The following is a 21,058-nucleotide window of genomic DNA, read 5'->3' on the forward strand; positions in this document are numbered from 1 at the left end:
AGTCTACATGTAGAAGATGCCAGTTGGATAGTTTAAAAAAGCGGACAGTAAAGCTTCATCTGAAAATACCTTTATTACCTTAGGATAAGTTGGAATATAAAGAAACAGAGGTAGGAATGTAGATTTGGGTTATTTCCCAGGATCAAGATTCTGTGGGTCACAGTGTAGGCTCCGATTGCTGCTGGGGATTCAGTGTAACCCCTTTCATAAGCACATTTAATACACCTTACACAACATAAACACATTTAATTAGAGAGCTGGGCAATTACCAATCGTATGAAGTTTAACAAGGGCAAGGGTTGGATTTTGCACCTGGGGCATGGCAACCCTGGATGTACATACAGAATGGGGAATGAGAAGCTGGAGAGCAGCTCTGCAGAGAGGGACCTGGGGGTTCTGGTCAACAGCAAGTTGAACGTGAGCCAACAGCGTGCCCTGGCAGCCAAGAGGGCCAGCCGTGTCCTGGGGTGCATCAAGCGCTGCATTGCAGCCAGGTGGGGGAGGGGATTGTCCTGCTCTGCTCTGCACTGGTGGGGCCTCACCTCGAGTGCTGTGTGCAGTTGTGGGCGCCACAGTACATTAAGGTTATAAAGCTACTAGAGAGTGTCCAGAGGAGGGTCACGAAGTTGGTGAAGGGTTTAGAGGAGAAATGATACAAGGAGCGGCTAAAGTAACTTGTTTTGTTCAGCCTGGAGAAGAGGAGACTAAGGGGAAACCTCATCGTGGTCTGCAGCTTCCTCACAAGGCGAAGAGGAAGGGCAGGCGCTGATCTCTTCTCTCTGGTGACCAACGGCAGGACCTGAGGGAATGGCAGGAGGATGTGCCAGGGGAGGTTTAGGTTGGGGATTAGGAAAATGTTCTTCACCCAGAGGGTGGTGGAGCACTGGAACAGGCTCCCCACGGAGGTGGTCATGGCACCAAGCCTGATGATATTCAAGGAGCACTTGGACAACACCCTCAGACACATGGTGTGAATTTGAGGTTGTCCCGTGCAGGGACAGGAGTTGGACTCGATGGTCAGAGATAAAGAAATCATTATCCCACTCAGTGCTTGTCAGGCCACACCTGGAGTACTGTGTACAGTTCTGGTCCCCGCTGTACAAAAAGGATGTGGACAGGCTGGAAGGGGTCCAGAGAAGGGCCACCAAGATCATCACAGGACTGGGCAGCCTGCCATATGAGGACAGGCTGAGAGAACTGGGTTTGTTCAGCCTTGAGAAAAGGAGGCTCAGATGGGATCTCATCACCATGTACCAGTACCTAAGGGGTAGCTACAAAGAAGATGGAGGCTCCCTTTTTTCAAGGAGTCACATGGAGAGGACAAGGGGGAATGGACACAAGTTGCTCTTGGGGAGATTCCGATTGGACACGAGAGGGAAATTTTTCACAGTGAGGCCAGTTACCATTGGAATAATCTCCCCTGGGAAGTGGTTGACTCGGCCACATTGGACAACTTCAAGAGTTGGCTGGACATGGTGCTGGGCCATCTTGTCTAGACTGTGCTCTTCCTAGAAAGGTTGGACTAGATGATCCCTGAGGTCCCTTCCAACCTGGTATTCTGTGATCTTTGCGGGTCCTTTCCAACTTAGAACATTCTGTGATTCTATGACATGAAGCTCCAATTGATAAGAAATAATTTTCACCTCCGCTGCTGGAAGCAGATTTCCAGTATCCGGCTCCTTGAATGGCCAGGAGCTTCCTTTGAGGTTCCAGCCTAAACATGCTTGTTTGTGGGCTGCTTATTCACCACGTAGGGGATATGAGGATTTGTCAGGACTCTCTGCCCCAGGACCCTGTCCAGAACCTTCTGGATCCATTTCTAAGGTATTTCTTGTAACTTTCATCTGTATTTGTTTTCTTTGGACATATTTTCTCCATTGAAAGATGGTTATTTGAATCATTAGAAGTAGATGTCCAATACTGGACAAATACTGGGTAAATCCCCAATCCTGCAGCTTTCCACTGTTCCGAAAAATGTGTGAACACGATGAGCACACTGATTTCAGTAGTGCTTGCATTCGTTTTTTGGTGATACAGGAAGGCATTCTTTTTTATAGTAAATCACAGTAGCAGCATCAAAATGAATAATAACTTTGATCAATTTGAGTTAAAAAAAGAATATCTCATTACAAGACATCAGGGAAAAAGAAGTTGAATGGCTACTGTCACCTGTCTGATAAATAAACATCATCCGGCACGTTAAAGGTCTTGATTTGCCACAAAATCAAATGCTAGCCTTTCAGTTGACTTGATTAGTAAAGCCTAAAGTTAGAAAGAAAACCTAACAGTACAGAAAGACTGAAATATGATGGAAGACTATTACTGAGCAAATACAACTTCAAATAGGCATGCCTTTTCTTGGGTTTCCTCAGCAGTTTTTGGAATGTTCAGATTAGAGCAGTTGATCTTGGGCCGGTGAGCATCAGAAGTAGTGCTCACAAGGAAGTCCTGCTGTGACAGTGGAAAAGGCCACGTTAGATACATATTAGGGACAAGAGCCATCTCACTCGAACCACTTTTCAAGTGCTTTGATTAATTCCCGCTTTATTACTCCCACTCTTCTCGGGAGTGCATGCTGTCTCTACATGCAGTGTCCTAGCTTTGCCGCCTTCTTTTTTTTTTTTTAATGTAACAAAACCATCACTTGAAAAAACATCTAGCTTCTATTTAGTACTTGGTGCAGGACATTCTCCTCATCTTGTACTCTTCTGGGTATGCACTCACTGGGTCATTAGCAGTACAGTCTCTTAGAACTAACTGTGATGGCAACGGTACGTACCTTGTTGTCAAGATAATTCTATATAAAAATCAGGCTGTTACTGCTCTTTATATTGTTAATTCATTGTATTTCTAAGTTTGCTTTGCTCTTCTGACCTGGCTAGAAGTACAGTGGGCAGTAGCTGCTTTCTCAATTAGCCTATTCCTTTCAGAGAGCATTACATTATCATTACCAATTGCTGTATATTGTCTCTGAGAACACTGTTCCTGCAGGTATCCATTTGCCTCTGCTATTCAGATAATAGCAGTTATCTGCAAGAATATATGGGCACTAAAAAAAAATTTTTTTGAATTTGTGCTTAGTTTTCCGAATAAAACCTTCCAAGGTTGAGAAGGATGTGTGCCTTACATTATCCTGATAATAATACATATAAATTTTTCATTCTGTGTGCCACGTTGTTTCTTGAGGCAGGGGCTATGGTATGGTGCAGGGCATGCAGTGCCCAGGTGCTGGCAGCCAGGGTGGCCCCGTGCTGGACATCGCTGGTTCCAGACAGCTTGAACAGACCCCCTGCAGGGCATGGCTGAGCCCCGCAGCTGAGATGGCCGTGCCTTGGGGAGAGTGTATTGAGGAAAGGGTAAAAAACACTGCACAGCAGAGAGGAGCGAGGAAAAAGTATAAGAGACAGCCCTGCGGACACCGAGGTTGGTGGAGAAGGTGGGGAAGAGGTGCTACAGGCGCCAGAGCAGAGATTCCCCTGCAGCCCATGGAAAGGAGCCCATGCCAGAGCAGGTTTTCTGGCAGGAGCTGGCCTGTGGGAGACCTGCACTGGAGCAGTCCATTCCTGAAGGACTATACCCCATGAGAAGGACCCGTGCTGGAGCTGCTCATGAAGGACTGCAGCCCGTGGGAGGGACCCCATGCTGGAGCAGGGGAACAGTGTGAGGAAGAAGGAGCAGAAAATGAGCTTTATGGACTGACTACAAGTCCCATTCCCCAAGCACCTCTGCCGCTCAACAGACTGGAGGTAGAAGAGTCATGAATGAAGGAGTGAAGACAAGCCTGGGAAGAAGTGGGAGTGGCTAGGAGGGCATTTTTAGTTTTTGTCTTTTGATTTTCACCATTCTACTCTATTTTTGATTGGCCCATGGCAGTAATTGGTAAGTGATCACCCTGTCTTTATCTTAAGCTATGAGCTTTTCCTTCTTATTTTGTGTCCCCTTGTCCTGTTGAGGAGGAGAGGAGGAGCGTTGGGTGAGGGTGCCTGGCAGCCAATCATGGTCAACCCGCCACGTACAGCATTGTGCGTTAGGCCACATGCCACAGTACAACACCTATATTAGACTTTTCAGGTGAGGTAAAATGAGCAGGCACTATATACAACAACTAAATAATTAAAATAACGGCTAAAAATTCTTGCATAGCTATGTCATTATACCTTCACACTGCATCAGAAACAGTGTCAGCATGGTTTATATCAACCGTGTTCCCTGTGGGTGGGGGGTTTGAATTTGCAGACTAACGGTGCTCAATAATGCAACAAAGTGATCTGTTAATAAAGTAACCGAAAAGACACTAAAGGTATGTATTTGTATAGTACATTTATATTCAGCAGTTAATGCATGGTGGAGAACACACAGAAACACCATTCCCAATAGATTCTTTTCTCTGCCAGTACAGTGATTTATTTATGACTTCTCTAGAGAAAATTGAAATAGGGTGTTGGAGCTGCAAGCAGGAGGAAAGGGCATGAAATGATGCTCAGGAGAACAGTGGAAAAACCTGTGAGAAAAAAACTATCTACTTCAGATTGAAACCCAGGGTAAAAAATATTCACTCGTTGATCAAAAATATTTATATAGGCAATTCTTAGGTACCATCAAACAAATACCATCTCAGAACTAGGACAGCATATTCTATACTCCTACTCCTATACTGCTATACTCTTAGACTCATATTTCTGTACTCCCACTCCTTCATTCCACCCCACTCCTACTTCCACATGCACAGATTGTGATGCTGGATTTTGTCCTTCAACATTTTTCAAACAATGAGCTTAAGATTGGCTGCCAGACTACTTTTTTTTTTGGAGTCAGGCAAATGTTACTGTGTCTTTCTATGCCACTGTTGTGAAGGTGTGTTTTGTCCTTGGCTACAATTCTGAAAAATATTACTGTTTTGGGAAAACGGGATATTTCTCTTAGTGTTTTCTAAATGCCATCAACCATATATACACTGCAGTTAACTGCTAAAGTCCCAGTCTTCCAATTTCCTATATGATTACCATTTTGAGAAAGTTCAAGCAGAACTGAAGACCCTTTAGTGAGTCATGTGAGTTTTCTCACTGTAACAGATGAAGCCTCCTTATATAGTCCGTGTTCAGTTTTTCAATTTTCATTGTACTGAATACATGTGAAGTACTAATAATACCAGCTTTTGTTTCTGAAAAACTTCACCCCTCCAAGGCTCTTGAAGAGTAATAATATTAAAATTCTTCCTTAGTTTGTACGTCATCCCAACATCTTCATCTAGCCAAGTGAGCCAAAACTTGTCTTGTTTCAGGCTTTTTAAAATAGTTACACATATTAAATGGATGTCCTAAGTAGTGCTGTCTGACTTCTGAAGCTGCATCCAGCACAATGTCCAAGATTAATGGATGTCATGGTTTTAGCTGGGATAGAGTTAATTTTCTTCACTCTAGCTGGTATAGTGCTGTGCTTTGAAATTAGCATGGAAAAAAAACCTGTTGAGATAACACACAGATGTTTAGGCTGTTGCTGGGTAGCGCTTATACTAGTCAAGGACATGTCTAGCTTCCCATGCTCTACTGGGTGCACAAGAAGCCGGGAGGGGAGGGGGCACAGCTAAGAAGGTAAATATCCTGCAGAGGAGAAGTAATGACAGGAGAATTAACTTTTATATGGAGAAAACTGATTCTATATTCTATTAAAAAGCTTTTCTGCTATGATTTTGTCTTTTTTCCTTCTGTAAAACCAGTACCGCTGAACTCACACAAATGGCGCTCCATGAAGTGTAGGCCAGGGATGCAGACTACCACAGAAGAGTTATATCCTATTCTGTGCTCTGCTTTAAAATTAGTTATCATGAGTTTTTATTCTTTTTGACTGAGGAAGCATAGGAAAATTCGGCACTGAAAACATGATTCTACTCAAAATGAGAGATACACAAGCACACAATTAAATGCTTTTATGATGCATAACTCAAACTTACAGCTCGGGAGGCAGCTCTGGGGCGTCTTCACTGACACCTCTTTGAAATCATTGGCCCAATAGGCATTAGCAGCTGAAAATATGACAGGGTGTTGGCAGTCACGAAAAGTGTGCTGAAAACAGGTCAGAGGCATCTCCTTGTTGTCAAAACGTTGGTAAGCCCGCAGGCTGTGGGTACCGTGTCCAGTTCTGTTTTCTGCATCTCAGGAAGGATGTAGTAGAGTTAGAGAAAGCTCAGAGAAGGGCAACTAAAACAGTCACACACTGGAACAGTTTCTTCACAAGAACAAATTAGAAGAATGAGGGCTTCACTCTAGAGAACATCAGCCTGACTGAGGATATGACTGAGGTTTAAAAAATCATGAAGGTGTTTGCCCAAGTGCATGCAGAACTGGTATGTACTAAATCCCACATTTGCAGAACTAAGGGATATTTTGTGATATTCTGTGTAAAAAATAGGAGTTCTTACATAGCAGGTGTTGAGCTTGTGGAACTTGCTGCCCAGAAGCTTGTAGAGGCAGAGAACATGAGCAACCCCAAAAAACGGATTACACAAAGTACCAGGCGACAGGTCTATAATGGACAGCAAAAGGACAAGGTGTGAATGTCCTCCCCGACACATCTAGTAGGACAGCTGTGGATGCTGGGAGAGTACAAGGGGAACGGACTGCAGAAAAGGACCAGGCTTTTCTGCTTACACAGTATTTGCATTGGCCACTGTAGGAGAGTGAATAATGAGCTAGAGGGATGCCTGGTCTGAACAAGAAGGACATTTGTTATATTCTCAGTTTGAGAGACGAACACTTGTTGATTCTTATCAATTTCTGAGCAGAAATTTTCTTTCATTCATATGCAATAAAATATTTGATCCCTGAGGGCTCTGAAAACTTGGATGATCATTTTAGAATTTTGGGTAGACTGTCTGAAATAGAGTTACAGTTTGCATTATATGTCCTTCATTATTCTTGAAATTCTATTCTTAAAACGTTATCATTTCATTATTTATCCAGCCGTAGCTGGTTCTGAAAATGGAGCTTAATTTGTTGAAAAAAATGAATCTAGCTCTAAATTATATAGCCTTGCTATGATTTGTTGGCAAAAAATATTGTTCTTGACAGCAGTAATGTAGTTGACTCTTAAATTTTTCTCAATTATATTGTAAAGCCTGAAATATTTTCATATGCAAGAATTTTTTTTATTGTTCTTTAAGTGCTTTTAAGTAGAGAATCAAACTTCACATCACACTATAAAAATGTAGTGCTCGAACTTATAGTTAACTAAAATTAATCATACTTCAAGCTCACTCTTTTTAGTAAAAGCAAACAAAGAATTAAAATATCAAAGTTCTCAGATTAATTTATACAAATGTCACAGATCATTGCACAAAAAACAAGTTAACATCTTCTATTTAAATATGTCACTTTCTTTCCTCAAAATACTTGCACAGTCCGATCACTCTCGAGGTCTACTTTTCTCAAAGACAGGTGCTGAGAAACCATTCCTCCTGTGGTATCCTTCCCTCATGAGGTGAAATTAATTTTGCATTCTGAAGATTTGAGCATTCTCTGAGTAATGTACTTGGAAGAAACACAGTCCTTGTCATTACAGTATAGTCTGTAATTTATTAAGTTAGGGTTAAAAATATGAAAGTTCATTCTTGTATTGCTTGTATGTCTTACACATTGTAGAAGTTAAACTACCTTAATATTGAGAAAACTGGCTTAGTGTAACATAAAAGGTTCTTTGGTATACTTCCATTTTTCTTTTTGGCATTACAAAATTTTTTTTTCCTTTTTATATTTTTATAACTTTTAGGAAGTTAGTAATTTCTTATTTGCATTTTAGAAAACTCAGTGTCAGATTCAGTGCCTTGGCTAGATGTTTATGAAGTTGAGTAACTGTGTTTTGGTGCTTAAGGCTTGCCTATTCTAGGAGCCATTCATGTGTGTAATAAACTCGCAAAGTATTTTTCTCAGATGGCAGGTGCAAATAGTGTTTTAGGAAGAACCTGAAAAGAATATTAAGAATAAAAAATGTTACTTAATATCTTAATGTATAGTTTAAAGGCCCAGCACAAATATTTATCTTTAAATTAAAAGAATTGTTTACCTTGAGAATTTATTTTCTTGTGGAAATTGATAAGCTTCATCTGAAAGAACAGTTTAAAAGAAATTTCTGCCTTAGGATGATTTTAATACTTTTGAGCAAGAGCAGAATTTGATTTAAACAAGAAAAACATGTTCCTTCGCTTTCACTGAATTTCAACAAAAGTTTTCAAAAAATGGCCTCCAATTCAGCAGAATTATTTACATGAAGCTGTTTGCAAAGATGTAAAACCAAAGAAAAAAGAGGAAATAACAGAAATTACTCACTAAAACAATTTAACTTTTAGTGTAATGGGATTATGTGATGGAATACTGTTACCGAAATAAATCATAACCCAGAATTCACAGTGGGTTGTAATCCCAAAAGATCCTGATCTAAAGCTTTAAATACACATTTATCTGAACTTTAAAATTTAGGTGCAAACCTAGATGGATATCTAGAAAACTGCACAAAACTTACTAAGTTGAAATTTTAGTTAATCCTTGGGAGATTATAAATTATCTAGCAAAATATGTAGATAATATTACCCAGTACAAAATAATAGACTCTAATAGTTTTCATGCAGTTTCAGAAGACTAGGCAATATTTGCTAAAGAAGTTCTGAATTTCTCTGGTTTTTGTTACGAACTTTTAATACAGGCCTTCTACATCTTAATATATACATTTAAACTTTACTTCAGGTGAAAAACAAGAATACATTTATCCTGTTTCACATATATTTGTTGATCTTTTAGTTCCCTCTTTTTGAAAGAAGCTTTTATCCAGAAAGATAAAATGGTCTATGGATTACCCTGATAGAAAATCTCTGAATTTCAAAGGCACAAGAACTGAGCAAGTATGCAAAAATTCTGAGTCTGAGGAAGCCTCCTTTAATGTCACATGGGGACTTGCCATTAACAGAAAATAAGAAGTCGTTATATATTGAGGAAAATGTCAGAAGTGATAAACTAGTGATGATGGAAAGCTGAACAGAAGAAATAAATTTATTATTGTAATTATGCACTAAATATTTGATGAATTAATTCAATTTCATTGACTTAATCCAATGATATTTAGCTCTTTTACCCTGTATGGCTAAGTATAGGTCTGGTAATGAAATGCTTCACCCTGCACTGCTGGCTGCCTTCACCTGATCTTCTTTGGGCCAAGGTGTGCAGGTACTCAGAGGCTGTTCAGCAGCAGTGCCAAGTAGAGCAGCTACCTGGTCGTCTTGGTTCCTGGCTGTGCCTCTTGGGAGATGTTTTATCTGGAAAATTGTGTGTTCTTCAGGCATTAGGATCCCCTTGTAATACCACCTTAGGCATTAACATTACTAAGCTGGAATGAGGATAGACAATATTCTTTCTTTCAACCATTTATTTCTATATGATTAAGTCTGTTGTAATCCATATGTTTCATGAGCAGACAGAAAGCATATCTGAAAGCTACCTGAATGAAAAACCATGTTTTCCATCCTTCTTCAGCACTGATATTCAAAATTACTATATATTTCAAAATTAGTATATCATAATTACTACTGTTACTATAACTTGCTGTGGCAGCTTCAGGCTGTGACAGTCTGTGTAGTGAATCAAAACAACATGACTAACTCTGTGCAGTGAAGCCTAGGACATGGTTCCCAAGCTCAGAGAGAAAGTAAGGTCATGAAGAGTTAGCTAAAAGTGCGCTATTTGCCTATGCCTTCATTATATCATAAATTTTACATACTTAATTCTGTGTTTCAACAAAAAAAAGTCACATGTATTATTTTACATATTTATCGTCTTATATATACCATTGTACACAATTATGCAAATACCTGCTATATATTTTATCCTATGTACAATATGATATATCTAGTATATATCTTATTTAACATATATATCAACACACAGTAAATGATATTGCTATTTGTGTTCATAGTTTCTTTCTATACCCTCCACATTCATTATTTAGCCATTTCCTAAATTTGGGGCATCTAATTTTCAGGGTGGTTTTTTGATTGTGGCTTCTCATTGAAGTTATAACAATATATGACTTTCAGAATTGATCTTAGATAGCTTTCAGTACAACTTTTGGCAGAAGAATGATTTATTTTCTAAGACTTTTGTACCTAGATGGTTGATTTTGTTAAACAGCAATTTTGTAAAAATAGAAAATAAAAAATTTAGAAAGGGAGACAATGAATGAGAGGGAGAGAAAAAAAGAGAGAAAAGGTTTTCTGTATGTACCTGACAGTGAGACAGAGAGAAACAATAGAATTATACAGCAGGCCAGAAACCTAGATTTTGAGAACAAAAAGCAAGGCAGTGGTAGGCAAAAGGAAAAAAATCCTATTTCCACTAAATTACTTCTGCTTTGCATTCAGGCTTTGTCACATGGACTTGGAGCTCCCAGTCCACTAAAATGAGTGCTAATCCATAGAATGGATGGCATGGCTGGCTATTGCCAGGAGAAAAGCACTGAATCTGTTTGGCCTATATCCAACCAAAGATTTCTAAAACAAAGAATATTTATGCTTACACGCTTAGCATTTTTTTTTCTCTTTAGTCTGCAAGTATTTTTTCTTTCCGTCTTGGCCAACTTTCTCCTTTCCTTTCAGGCTGTCCAAAGCGTATCTCCTTACCACTGCTTCAATCTCCAGTGCCCACTCCAGGTTTCAGGAATTTTTGTGCAATTGCTTATTATCAGAAATTCTTTCTTTATACCAACGTTCATACTTCTTTCCATCTGTCAGTGTGCCTTACTGTGAAAATTCACAAACAATGACTAATTTTTTTTTTTACTGTGACCTGCCTTTGGGCTGCCCTGAGTTAAGACCAAGATTTTGTGGTTCCTTTTACACGTTTTGTGTGTGTTAAAAGTGCAATGTCCTGTTACAATATAATGCAAATAATAAATAACACTGTGCACTGTTATTATGCAATCATGAAATCCCTGAAAAATATGATAAAGCTGTCTAATTATGACACAATGAAATAATTATTTCCTTCTTGCTTTAAGCCAAACATTTACAGGCTCTACCAATACATACTTGCTTGAGGAGCATTGCCACCTAGCAACAAAGTGTCCTCTCAGGCTTCTGGACAAAAGCTATAAAGAACTGCCCCAGCATTAGCTCTTAAAACTTTTTCAAATAGTTTTGGAAATTCTGATTTTGTCTGTTTGCCACTTAGCATTCAATGCCAGCTGGTGTTCTACAGAACAGAGGAAAATTGCTAGCTATTTAGCCTTGGAGGCAGACTTTAAAAGGCTAGATACAGAAGTTGTTTTTTTTTAAAAAAGATAAAATGTTAAGTTGTTCCTTCAACATACACTGTAGGGATAATGTGGAAGAACACCAGCCAAGTGGGATGCCTGCCAGATGTCCTCATAAAGCCAATATAAAATATCTGCTGCCCACCACTGACTGGGTAGAGTGCACAACCCTTTTTTTTTTTCCTCCCTGATACCTCTAAGAGAGATAACATTGCCTATGGTGGTAGCGTTAAATCAGATTAAAAATTAGAATTAGTATATATTAGACAAAAAAAAAAACAACCCCAAAAATCCAAAGAGCATATGGCCTAGAAAGATATAGGAAGAAAACAGTGAGAACAAGAATTAGTTCAACAAATTCAGCAAAATGATGGCTGGTGAAGAAGACATCATTTGCCAAAGTGACAGAATTAGGTCTGTTTTGGGACTGTTCTCTAGAGCAGAGACATCTGGTATCTCACCAAACCATTTCATAGTTTTGAAGATCTTAAACAGTAATGGGAACTGTCTCTGACTCGAAAAGCAAGTAATGATTATAGTCACAATTACAAAATACAAGACATTTTACATAAAAATGAGAAATCTAGCCAAAGAGAAAACATAAAACACGACAGGAAAAATTCCAAGTCCCATTTTTAATGCCTTAATAAGACAAGTAAATAGCTTTTATAATGTTGTCAGAATATTGTCAGAAGTGCTGTGCAGGCAATGACTGAACATGATAAAAGAAATACAGCAAAATGGCTTACTCCAAGACCTAAGTACCCTTAAATACATGTTTTTACAAGCATATCATATACACTACACACTTAAAAGTATTTAAATACTACTTTAACTGTACGGATAGTTACTAAGAAACAAAGAAAAGCTCTCATTATTGCTGAGTGAGTTGGGCTTCTATATACAGCAATGAATAAATGCAAGAAATTAAAAAAAGCTATTAAAAATGCATTGTGTTAGTATCTTGTCAATCACTAACAGTGTAAATCAGCCTCTTTACTACTGTTCTGAATAAGCATTGTTAAGTCTCAACTGTGGCAAACTTTGGTGCTTTAATACCTTTATTTTCTCTCTTTTGTTCTTTCTGCATTGAATATGTGAGACTAGTGTAACTATCTGGAAGTCTGTGACCACAAAAGGCTATGGAATACTTTTGAATGACAGCAAGATAATATGGCTTTTGTATAATTTGCAGAATAAAAGAGTGTAGTATGAACCCTGTTCACATAATACTGTGGTTCAGGTTGAAGTGGTCATAGCTTGCCGTATGTTTTTTTTTTTCGTGGAAATCTAGAACAATTCTTGAGTGACAGATTCTTATTACATTTTTTAGTAACTGATCAATGATCCAAACCTTTACGTTATTTTTGAAGAACACAGTGGCCATAAAAGAGGATTATTTCAGTTTGTAGGCTGTGAAAACCCTATAAATGAAAGACTGGAATGCAGAATGAGACATCCACTGTACATTGATCATTACACATTTTACAGCTGCCTACCACATAAAGCCTGAGTTTAGAGCCTACACAATGATACGTATATGCAGAACACTTTTGACACTTCCTCAGGACCCAGCCCTGTTGGCAGATCTGTGTACTGTGTACCAAAGTTTTATTTAAAACAAAGATGTAAAAAAAAAAAATCTTAAAGTTTAGAGGAGTAAGTAGAATGCAAAACAAAACTGCAAATCCTGAGGAAAGGGATGCTCAGCATTGTATTTTAAAGAAAACAAAGTTTGGTACGGAGCAACTTGCAGCAGGTTCTCTGCAATATTATGAATTTCAGCTTTGGAGATGTCCATTTCCTGCAAGACAAATCACCTTTTAATTATAGCAATGATAATCTATGCTGCCTGCAGTTTTAGAGATCCTGTATGATTGTTGCAAGGCTATATCCAAGAAAGACCATGTATAATAGTTTTGATGTGCCACAAAATAACAAGAGCTTTATTAACGGTCTAATCACTCTTATCTTGCTTTTATTTCAGGCTTATTCTTGGTGCACAACATATGACTAATGAATTGCATACAGATAAGCGTCTTGCTTCACTTACATGGCAGTGACAGGGCTGCTGTAATTCAAAATTCATCTTGAATCCTAGGCTCTACGGTCAACAGCATAATTGGCATCGAAATTGACAACGAAATGCAAGGCTGGAGAGTCTCCAATATATAATGTCTGCAAACACCAGGTCTGTCCTTCCTGGAATCTTCACAGATGCTTTCTATTTTTCATACTTTAAAATGCATAGGATTCTACTACTTATGAAATATCATATCAAGCATGTTAAATTAATTTTCCAAAGAAAATAGGGACGTTCTTAAAAATACCACCCCTAAGTGATTTTAGAAGATGTGGTTATCATTTTACACCTTTGATTTGTATGTAAAAGGTGGTTTGTAGATGTTACCCTATACATGAGTAAAAACCCTGACTGAGCGAAAAGGCTGTCCAGAAAAATGAGTAAAGGAATTAAAAAAAAAAAAGTACAAAAGTGATTATGGACATATCAATCAAAGAGAAAATTTCAAATGCACATGGACTAGCAGTGAAGTACCTACTCTTAACTCCCTACCTGTTAAAACTGATTTAACCGAGTAGCACAAATAGCAAATCTTTAAAAGTAAAGATTCTTGAGTGTATTTAAATTTATATTTTGCTTGAGTTTAGTCTGTGGCACTCAGAGTTATGACAAAATTGGTAATATTTTGTCATACAGTCAAGAAATGAAAAACTGCTGCTGCTGTTTGGCTGATTATGGCCCTTTGTCCCTTGTATTTTATGTTAGTTTCACAAAATGTCACGGTGAAACAACTTGTACAGATGGTGACCTCAGACTTACTGAAATAATTCCTGTTCTGGCACACTTGATTATAGCACTCAGGGTACTTCAGTTGCTTCTGATGTCAGTTAAAGACAGCGTATAATATGACATTCTATCTGTATGAACATACAGTGTTCTCACCATGTTCTGGAGTCCTTAACCTGTCTTATTTCTCTGGAGTTTGCTCAGGTTTAGAGTTTAAAGCCTGCTGCCTCCAGCAGACTAGAAGTGTAACCTCTTTAAGGGCCACCTATACTTAACCTGGAAAAGGAATGTGTAATTTTAATATGTTCGATAAATAACCATAGAATCATTAATGTTGGAAAAGACCTCTAAGATCCTCAACTCCAACCGTCAACCCAACACCACCATGCCTCTTAAACCATGTCCTGAATTGCTATGTTTACATAATTTTTGAACACCTCCAGGGATGGTGACTCCACCACCTCCCTGGGCAGCCTGTTCCAATGCCTGACAACCCTTTCGGGTGAAGAGTTTTTCCTAATGTCCAACCTAAACTTCCCCTGATGCAGCTTGAAGCCATTTCCTCTCGTTCTGTTGCTAGTGACTTGGGAGAAGAGACCAACACCCACCTCACTGCAACCTCCTTTCAGGTAGTCGTAGAGAGCAATAAGGTCTCCTCAGCCTCCTCCAGGCTAAACAACCCCAGTTCCCTCAACCTCTCCTCATCAGACTTGTTCTCTAGACCCTTCACCAGCTTTGTTGCCCCTCTCTGGACACACTCCAGCACCTCAATGTCCTGCTTATAGTGAGGGTCCCAAAACTGAACACAGAATTCAGGGTGCGGCCTCACCAGTGCCGAGTACAGGGGCACGATCACTGCCCTACTCCTGCCGGCCACACTATTCACGATACAAGCCAGGATGCTGTTGGCCTTCTTGGCCACCTGGGCATGCTGCTGGCTCATGTTCAGCTGCTGTCCTTCTCCGCCAGGCAGCTTTCCAGCCACTCTTCCCCAAGCCTGTAGCATTACATGGGGCTGTTGTGACCCAAGTGCCAGGACCCAGCACTTGGCCTTGTTGAATCTCATACAGTTGACCTCAGCCCACTGATCCAGCCTGTCCCAGGTCCCTCTGCAGAGCCATCCTACCCTTGAGGAGATCAACACTCCTGCCCAATTTGGTGTCATCTGCAAACTTACCAAATCGCTCTTACTCATCAATTTACAGTAATCATTTTCTTAAGCAGTTGGTGCAAATTCTAGGATGGGCACATGGACTACATTGAGTCACTTTGCCTGAAACGATGCTGTCTGTAATGGTCTCCACTGAAGGTTAGTGAGAACTCTCTGAAGTCATGTCTGTGTAAACTAACCTAGCAAACTAATGAGAAATGTAGCTGTGAAAGAGAAATCTCTTTACTCCCTCTCACACTGCTGAGACCAGCTGACTGCAGCTACTGCTGTAGTTCGAAATACATCTACATGGCTCCTTATGCATAGGCTTTGCTGACAGCAAAGCTATGCCATGTGTGTAATGACATGTTGAAAGACAGTATGTTTGCTTTATTCTAGCACTGCATTTAAAAGGTGGGGGTTTTTTTAGGAAATGGTAGTTTCCCTTTAGCTGTAAAATTTCTTCTAAAACCTCTGCTGTTCTTAGATCCCTCCTGCCTAGCTCTCGGCAAAAGACGCACTACACCGGTGCGGGGATGAGGGAGAAAGTAATGCATTAGCGTTCCCTCCCGCTCAGCGGGAGCATTAATGCGGCGGCAGTGACGGAGGGAGGGAGGGAATAGCTAACTGTACCCTGGCGGTTCCTCGGGTGCCGGCCGTCCACCCACCCGCAAGGCCGGGACGGACGGACTGACCGCCGCACTGGAGCGGGGGTGGGCGCGCGCAGCAGCGACGGTTAACAGCGGCAAGGAACACCCGCGCCCTTGCGGCGCCACTGGCGCAGCGCCAACGGGACGGCCGTTGCCGCGGCCATTTTGAATGTGTGCAAGCAGGGGGCTGGGGGGGGGGCGGTGGGGGTGGCAGCCAATCGGGGCGGCGGCCTGACGCGCCACGTGGCGGCGACCGGGCGGGCCGGCGGCGGTTGGGATCCCGGGGAGACGGCGCGCGAGCGGCGGGTGGCTGTGCGGAGGTGGGCGGCCCCTGTCAGGGCTGGCAGCGGGCTCGAAAGGAGGTGCGGGGATACCTCGGTACTCCGCGGCCCGGGGTTGGGACCGGGGACCGGGCCTGCGCGTGGGGGATAGTCCGTGCTGCCATGGAGGAGCGGGTAGGGGGCTGACGGCCCAGCTGGGAGCCCGCAGGGACTGGCTGAGGCCCCTTCCGGGGAGGTCTGAGCCCGGGGCGGGGGGCTGCGGGGTGGGAGGGAGCGACTGTCGCTGCTCCCTCCCCCCCGGGTGGCTCCTGTCACATCCCGGAGGCCGTCGGCTCCAGTCCCCAGTTCGTGCTGGCTTCATGGTGCACTCTGTTGGGGAAGCGGAGTGCTGAACTAGTTTCCTGAGTTAGTGGCGATATTGAGTGGGTGAAACATAAAAACCCTATTTTACTCCAGTTACAACCAGGTTGTTAATTTGTGTATGCCAGGTGGATGCTGTATTATGTACTACAATACAGTGGTCCAGCAGGTCAAGTAAAATGTGTTTAGCTCCAGCAGACCACTGGGCCATGCTTAATAAGGTGTATAAGCAGAGAGTAAGCATGAGGTTAAGCTTCCTGTGTGTGAGTTCCGGATGTAGAGCGTGGTCATTGTTTCTGCAGTCAGTGGTCATGGGTGGAATTTTTTTGTCCCCCTGTAAATTTGTCCAGCTGTTTTTGAATTACTGTAAACTTACAGCTTCCTAGAAACTCTTAGCATGGGATCGAATTTCTCAGTTTTACTATGTTTCTGTTTTTAATTTGTCACCAGCCAATATCATGTGATGGCTTCTTGATCTGTATTGAAAGAGATAGTAAATAACTGTCCCCTGTGTACATTGTCAGAGCCAGTCAAGATATAATAGGGTTTTGTCAGATGCTCTAACTCCCATGCTGGAGTTCTAGTTTACATAGTTGTTTCTCAGTTGGAAGTTATTGTGGGTCCGATGAGTTTGACCCTCTTCCTTTCTGCTGGCAAGTGGGTTGAACCTCAGTGCTAGGGCCAGGAGCTCCTTTCTTTATTTCAGATAGAGGTGTGGTGTTCAGGTGTTACAATGAAAGCCACTATGAAAGAACATGGCTGAAACTCTGGAGATAACATGCTAATCTGTTGTATTTTGATACATCACCTGAAGTTGGTGGTGCTTTACAACTGATGGTTGTTTTCTGGAGCCGCAGTGTTGGATTATAATTTAGTTGTTTCTGTTCCTGCGGCCACAGTTTAGTCATTATCTAATGCTAGCAAACCAGAGCTAAAACAAGAGAGAGAAAAGGGTGTAGAGGAACTATTATTAGAGTTTCTATTCCTATTATTATTACAGTTTCAGTCATCTAAATACTAATAATGTGATTATTTTTTTCTAAATTATATTCTTACAAGTGGCTGTCCTCACCTGCTTGTACATATCCAGTAATTCTTGTCCCGTGTTAACACAGAGCGTTTCAGAAAATTGGCTGAAGCTTTCTAGTCTTTAGCAATATGAAAAACTGTTTGCAGTGCAAACAATGTTTGGTATCATATGTGGAATACTTACGCTGTCTGAAGTAATAAATAAGTAGATAAATAAATGGGTCCTTTAAATATACTGACAAATGTTCCTACCAAGACCGTGGAATTATTTACTCTTAATAGCTGTGCCACAGCAGGATTTAGAGATCCTACTTGGGAGTTAGTACTGTTTTGCTGCATGGGTACTAATGTGTAACAAATAATTATGCCTGAAAAGTGTTTTCCTAAATGTACTGGGATAAGCACATAGGGTATGCAGTATCAAAAATATTTAGGAAAACACACATTTTATTCTGTGTTATGGTTGAAGTAGCAGAGAAGCTCGCTACTAGTCCTCTGTGGAATATTAATTTGTATCCCTTGATGTTGGGTCAGGGAGTGTCTAAGGCTTTCAGGAGTCTGCACGCCCTAAGTCTACAAAATTAAATTTTAAGAGAAAAGCAAAAACTTTATAGCAGTTAGTGCCTGAACATTAGGCCTTTTGTGTTTTGAGTATACCTATTTTTGTGGGAAAATAAAAATGCAGGTTTGTTCATTTCCCACTTATTCATTCAGCAGTACTTACACAGGTAGTGAGCATTACAAGATGTCAATGTTTTACCTGCCTTTACATCAAAGACATGTAAATGCTATATGATATGCATTAACATATTCATGTTTTGGATATGCATGTTGAATTGAGACGGTGTTGCAAAATCAATTATACATTGGAAAAAGTTTATACTTTTTTCTTCCTCCCTTATTTTAGACATTTATCACAGAAAAGAAATGATTGAATCAGTAAAAATAAGAAGACAGTGCATGCTAGATTTCTACTCGCATTATGAACATCTTTGTGCTCTTCAAGGCTCTGTCCCACTAAAAGCTGTGAAGGCTAACCTGACTCAGGGTGCTCTTGACCTAAATGTAGATCGCATCAAAGCTGCTGATTGGACACCACTTCTGAATGCTATCAGGGATAATAAGACTCTGACTTCTATTGGAATAAGAAGTTTTCATCAACAGGGTCTTGGAGAATCAGGTTTGTAGTGATGGTTATAAAAGATAAATGTGCTGATGTATGTATGTTAGAATTGGTTGTATAAAACTTTTCAGTGATTGAATACATGGGGGGAGGAATTGTAATACCTAAGGAATTATTTCTATTTAAGAAAAGCAGCAAAGAAGCAAGGTGTGGTTATGACTGCTTTCAAGTCAATAGGGACTGCATTTTACTGATGTGTGGTTTTTGTTGTTTACTAGGTGTTGAAAGGTATAAAACTTACTTTAGAAGGAGAATCCCAGCGGTTCGATCAAAAGACTTGACTGGCCAACTATGCAGAGCTGTCAAAGGCTGTCTCAGTATTTCAGATGTACTAAAAAACTTAGAACTGCAGGGTTTGCTTCTGAGGGAGAGAGATCTAATACTTTTAACAAAGGTGAGAATATATTAGTGTACAAATAAATGGAAAATATGCTAAGATCATGGAGAAGTAGCAACTATATTTTATAAATATTTGTCATGGACGAGGATGTTCCTCTTCTGAGATATCTTGCTGTTATTCGTCGTGTGACTTATTCTGCTGAGATATTTAATATAACCTAGTTGTGCTGAATCGGTCAAAATCGTGTAACCTTCCCTTGCCATCATTCATTAAGCCTTATTAGAAAGTTCTTAGCAACACCTCTGCCTTGTGTTTGGGGCATATAACATATGCTTGTGACTGAAACCACTGTGTGTGTACATGACAGAAGGAGAGCTGTATCACAGCAAGGAGATAAAAACAGGTCTTCAAGATGTGTTAGTGGAACACTCCAGTTTGCTGTGCATGGCTTCTAGGAAAGGACATTGCTGCTTGTTGCCCATAGGCTGCAGTGGCTTCTGTGCTAAAGAAATGAACCAGCTTAAACTGAGCTTTAAGGTTCACTTGTTTTGACCTTCCTCTGAACCCTGCAGAGTTTCTTGTAGGGTGCACAAAGAGTTCTGAGAAGTTTGGGTGACTTGGTCTTTTCTCTGTTTGTATTTTTGCTTGTCAAGCCAGTTAACGTTGTTTTTATTCTGAAGGGCTTGGCCACAGCTTCATCTCTGGAGAGCGTCTCTTTAGCCCACTGTCCAATTGGAGATGGGGGATTAGAAAGTAAGTTCAGAATCAAAAATGTATAAATATACTTACCTCTTTTTAGTCCTTTAAATAGGTAAGTTTTTTAGTGCTTCCACTCCTGTTTTAAATTTGTCTGTAGTGATTGAGATAAAAATCTTCACTTTATTTTACAATAACATTTAAAGACTTGAATTTCTTCACTTGATGCTAGTAAATAGCCATACTACTTTACGATGATGTTTATACTTTTATTTAAAACAACAGTCATAATATTTGTTTGAGGTTAACTCTTTCTTGATTTGTTCATGTTTACATAGGTAGATGGAAGTAAAGTATGTTTTAGCTTGTTCAGATAGTCTTTGCTAAACAATTGCACTAGAAGTACATAATCTTGGAAAATTTTATATGTATTTAAAATATACAGTGTATTTCTAGACTAGTTCTTTGTCAAGGCTTTTGCCTATGAAAGGTGATTCAGCTTCTTAATATGGCAGTGAAAAAGTGTGTTCTGTTAGTCGGGCTGTGATGTGTATAGATAACATGCATGATTTTGTTTTCTTCAGCAATCTGTCAGAGTGTAAAGAACTCAGCTACTATCAGATATGTAAACTTCACGGGATGTAGCCTCACATGGCGAGGGGCAGAACATATAGCAAATGTATTAAAGGTAATTTAATCACCTTTCTTAGAATTAAATGTTCACAAGAACTTAAGTACATTTGATTTTTTTCTTTTACTTTCAAGCTCTAAATCTCTCAAAGCACTTTGTGAGCAGTATATGTGAATACTGAAGTTAAGTATGTGAATAGTTCTTCTGAAATTTGTGACTTTATATGCCAAAAGTAGCTTAATTTACTGGTGTGGGATTTAAATATGCTATTTTTTAGTAAACATCAGTTAACACACCAGTCTGAATTGTTAATCATTATTCTTTAAATGAGGATTAGGGTTGTAAAGGTCCAACATCTGTTTTGGGGTGCACTTCTTTCATTGTCACAAATTTTGAAAAATGTCTTAAGTATTCTTAAGCTTTGGCTAAGAATAATTGAGTTTACAGTTGAAAAGCTACTAATTAGCTCATTAGTAAGCTTGTGACTAGTACAGTTTTCTAATTAATGTTACATTGGTTTGCATGGAAGCACGTAATTTCCTAGCGTGTGGTTCCTGTTCAAGATGGGTTGAAAGTGTCTGTCTGCCAAAAGAAGGTAATAAGATGTTTTGTAGCCTTGTTCAATAATTTGCGTTGC

The 21,058-nt window shown here is 40.1% G+C and overlaps 1 protein-coding gene across 8 annotated transcripts in view; it reads left to right on the plus strand.

The window, feature by feature from the left end:
- CEP78 (centrosomal protein 78) overlaps positions 1-21,058 on the plus strand; it is a 55,286-nt gene that overhangs the window by 11,756 nt on the left and 22,472 nt on the right. For 4 of the 8 annotated variants that reach the window (XM_064437853.1, XM_064437855.1, XM_064437854.1 and 1 more), the window contains 5 exons: positions 13,280-13,483; positions 18,479-18,751; positions 18,973-19,148; positions 19,775-19,847; positions 20,375-20,478. In XM_064437853.1, coding sequence (XP_064293923.1) covers positions 18,499-18,751; positions 18,973-19,148; positions 19,775-19,847; positions 20,375-20,478 — 606 coding nt within the window. In that variant the 5' untranslated portion in view covers positions 13,280-13,483; positions 18,479-18,498. The other 4 variants (XM_064437852.1, XM_064437851.1, XM_064437859.1 and 1 more) reach the window with 4 other exon arrangements.

Source organism: Phalacrocorax carbo, chromosome Z (genome assembly GCF_963921805.1).
Source record: "Phalacrocorax carbo chromosome Z, bPhaCar2.1, whole genome shotgun sequence".
NCBI classification, from domain to species: domain Eukaryota; kingdom Metazoa; phylum Chordata; class Aves; order Suliformes; family Phalacrocoracidae; genus Phalacrocorax; species Phalacrocorax carbo.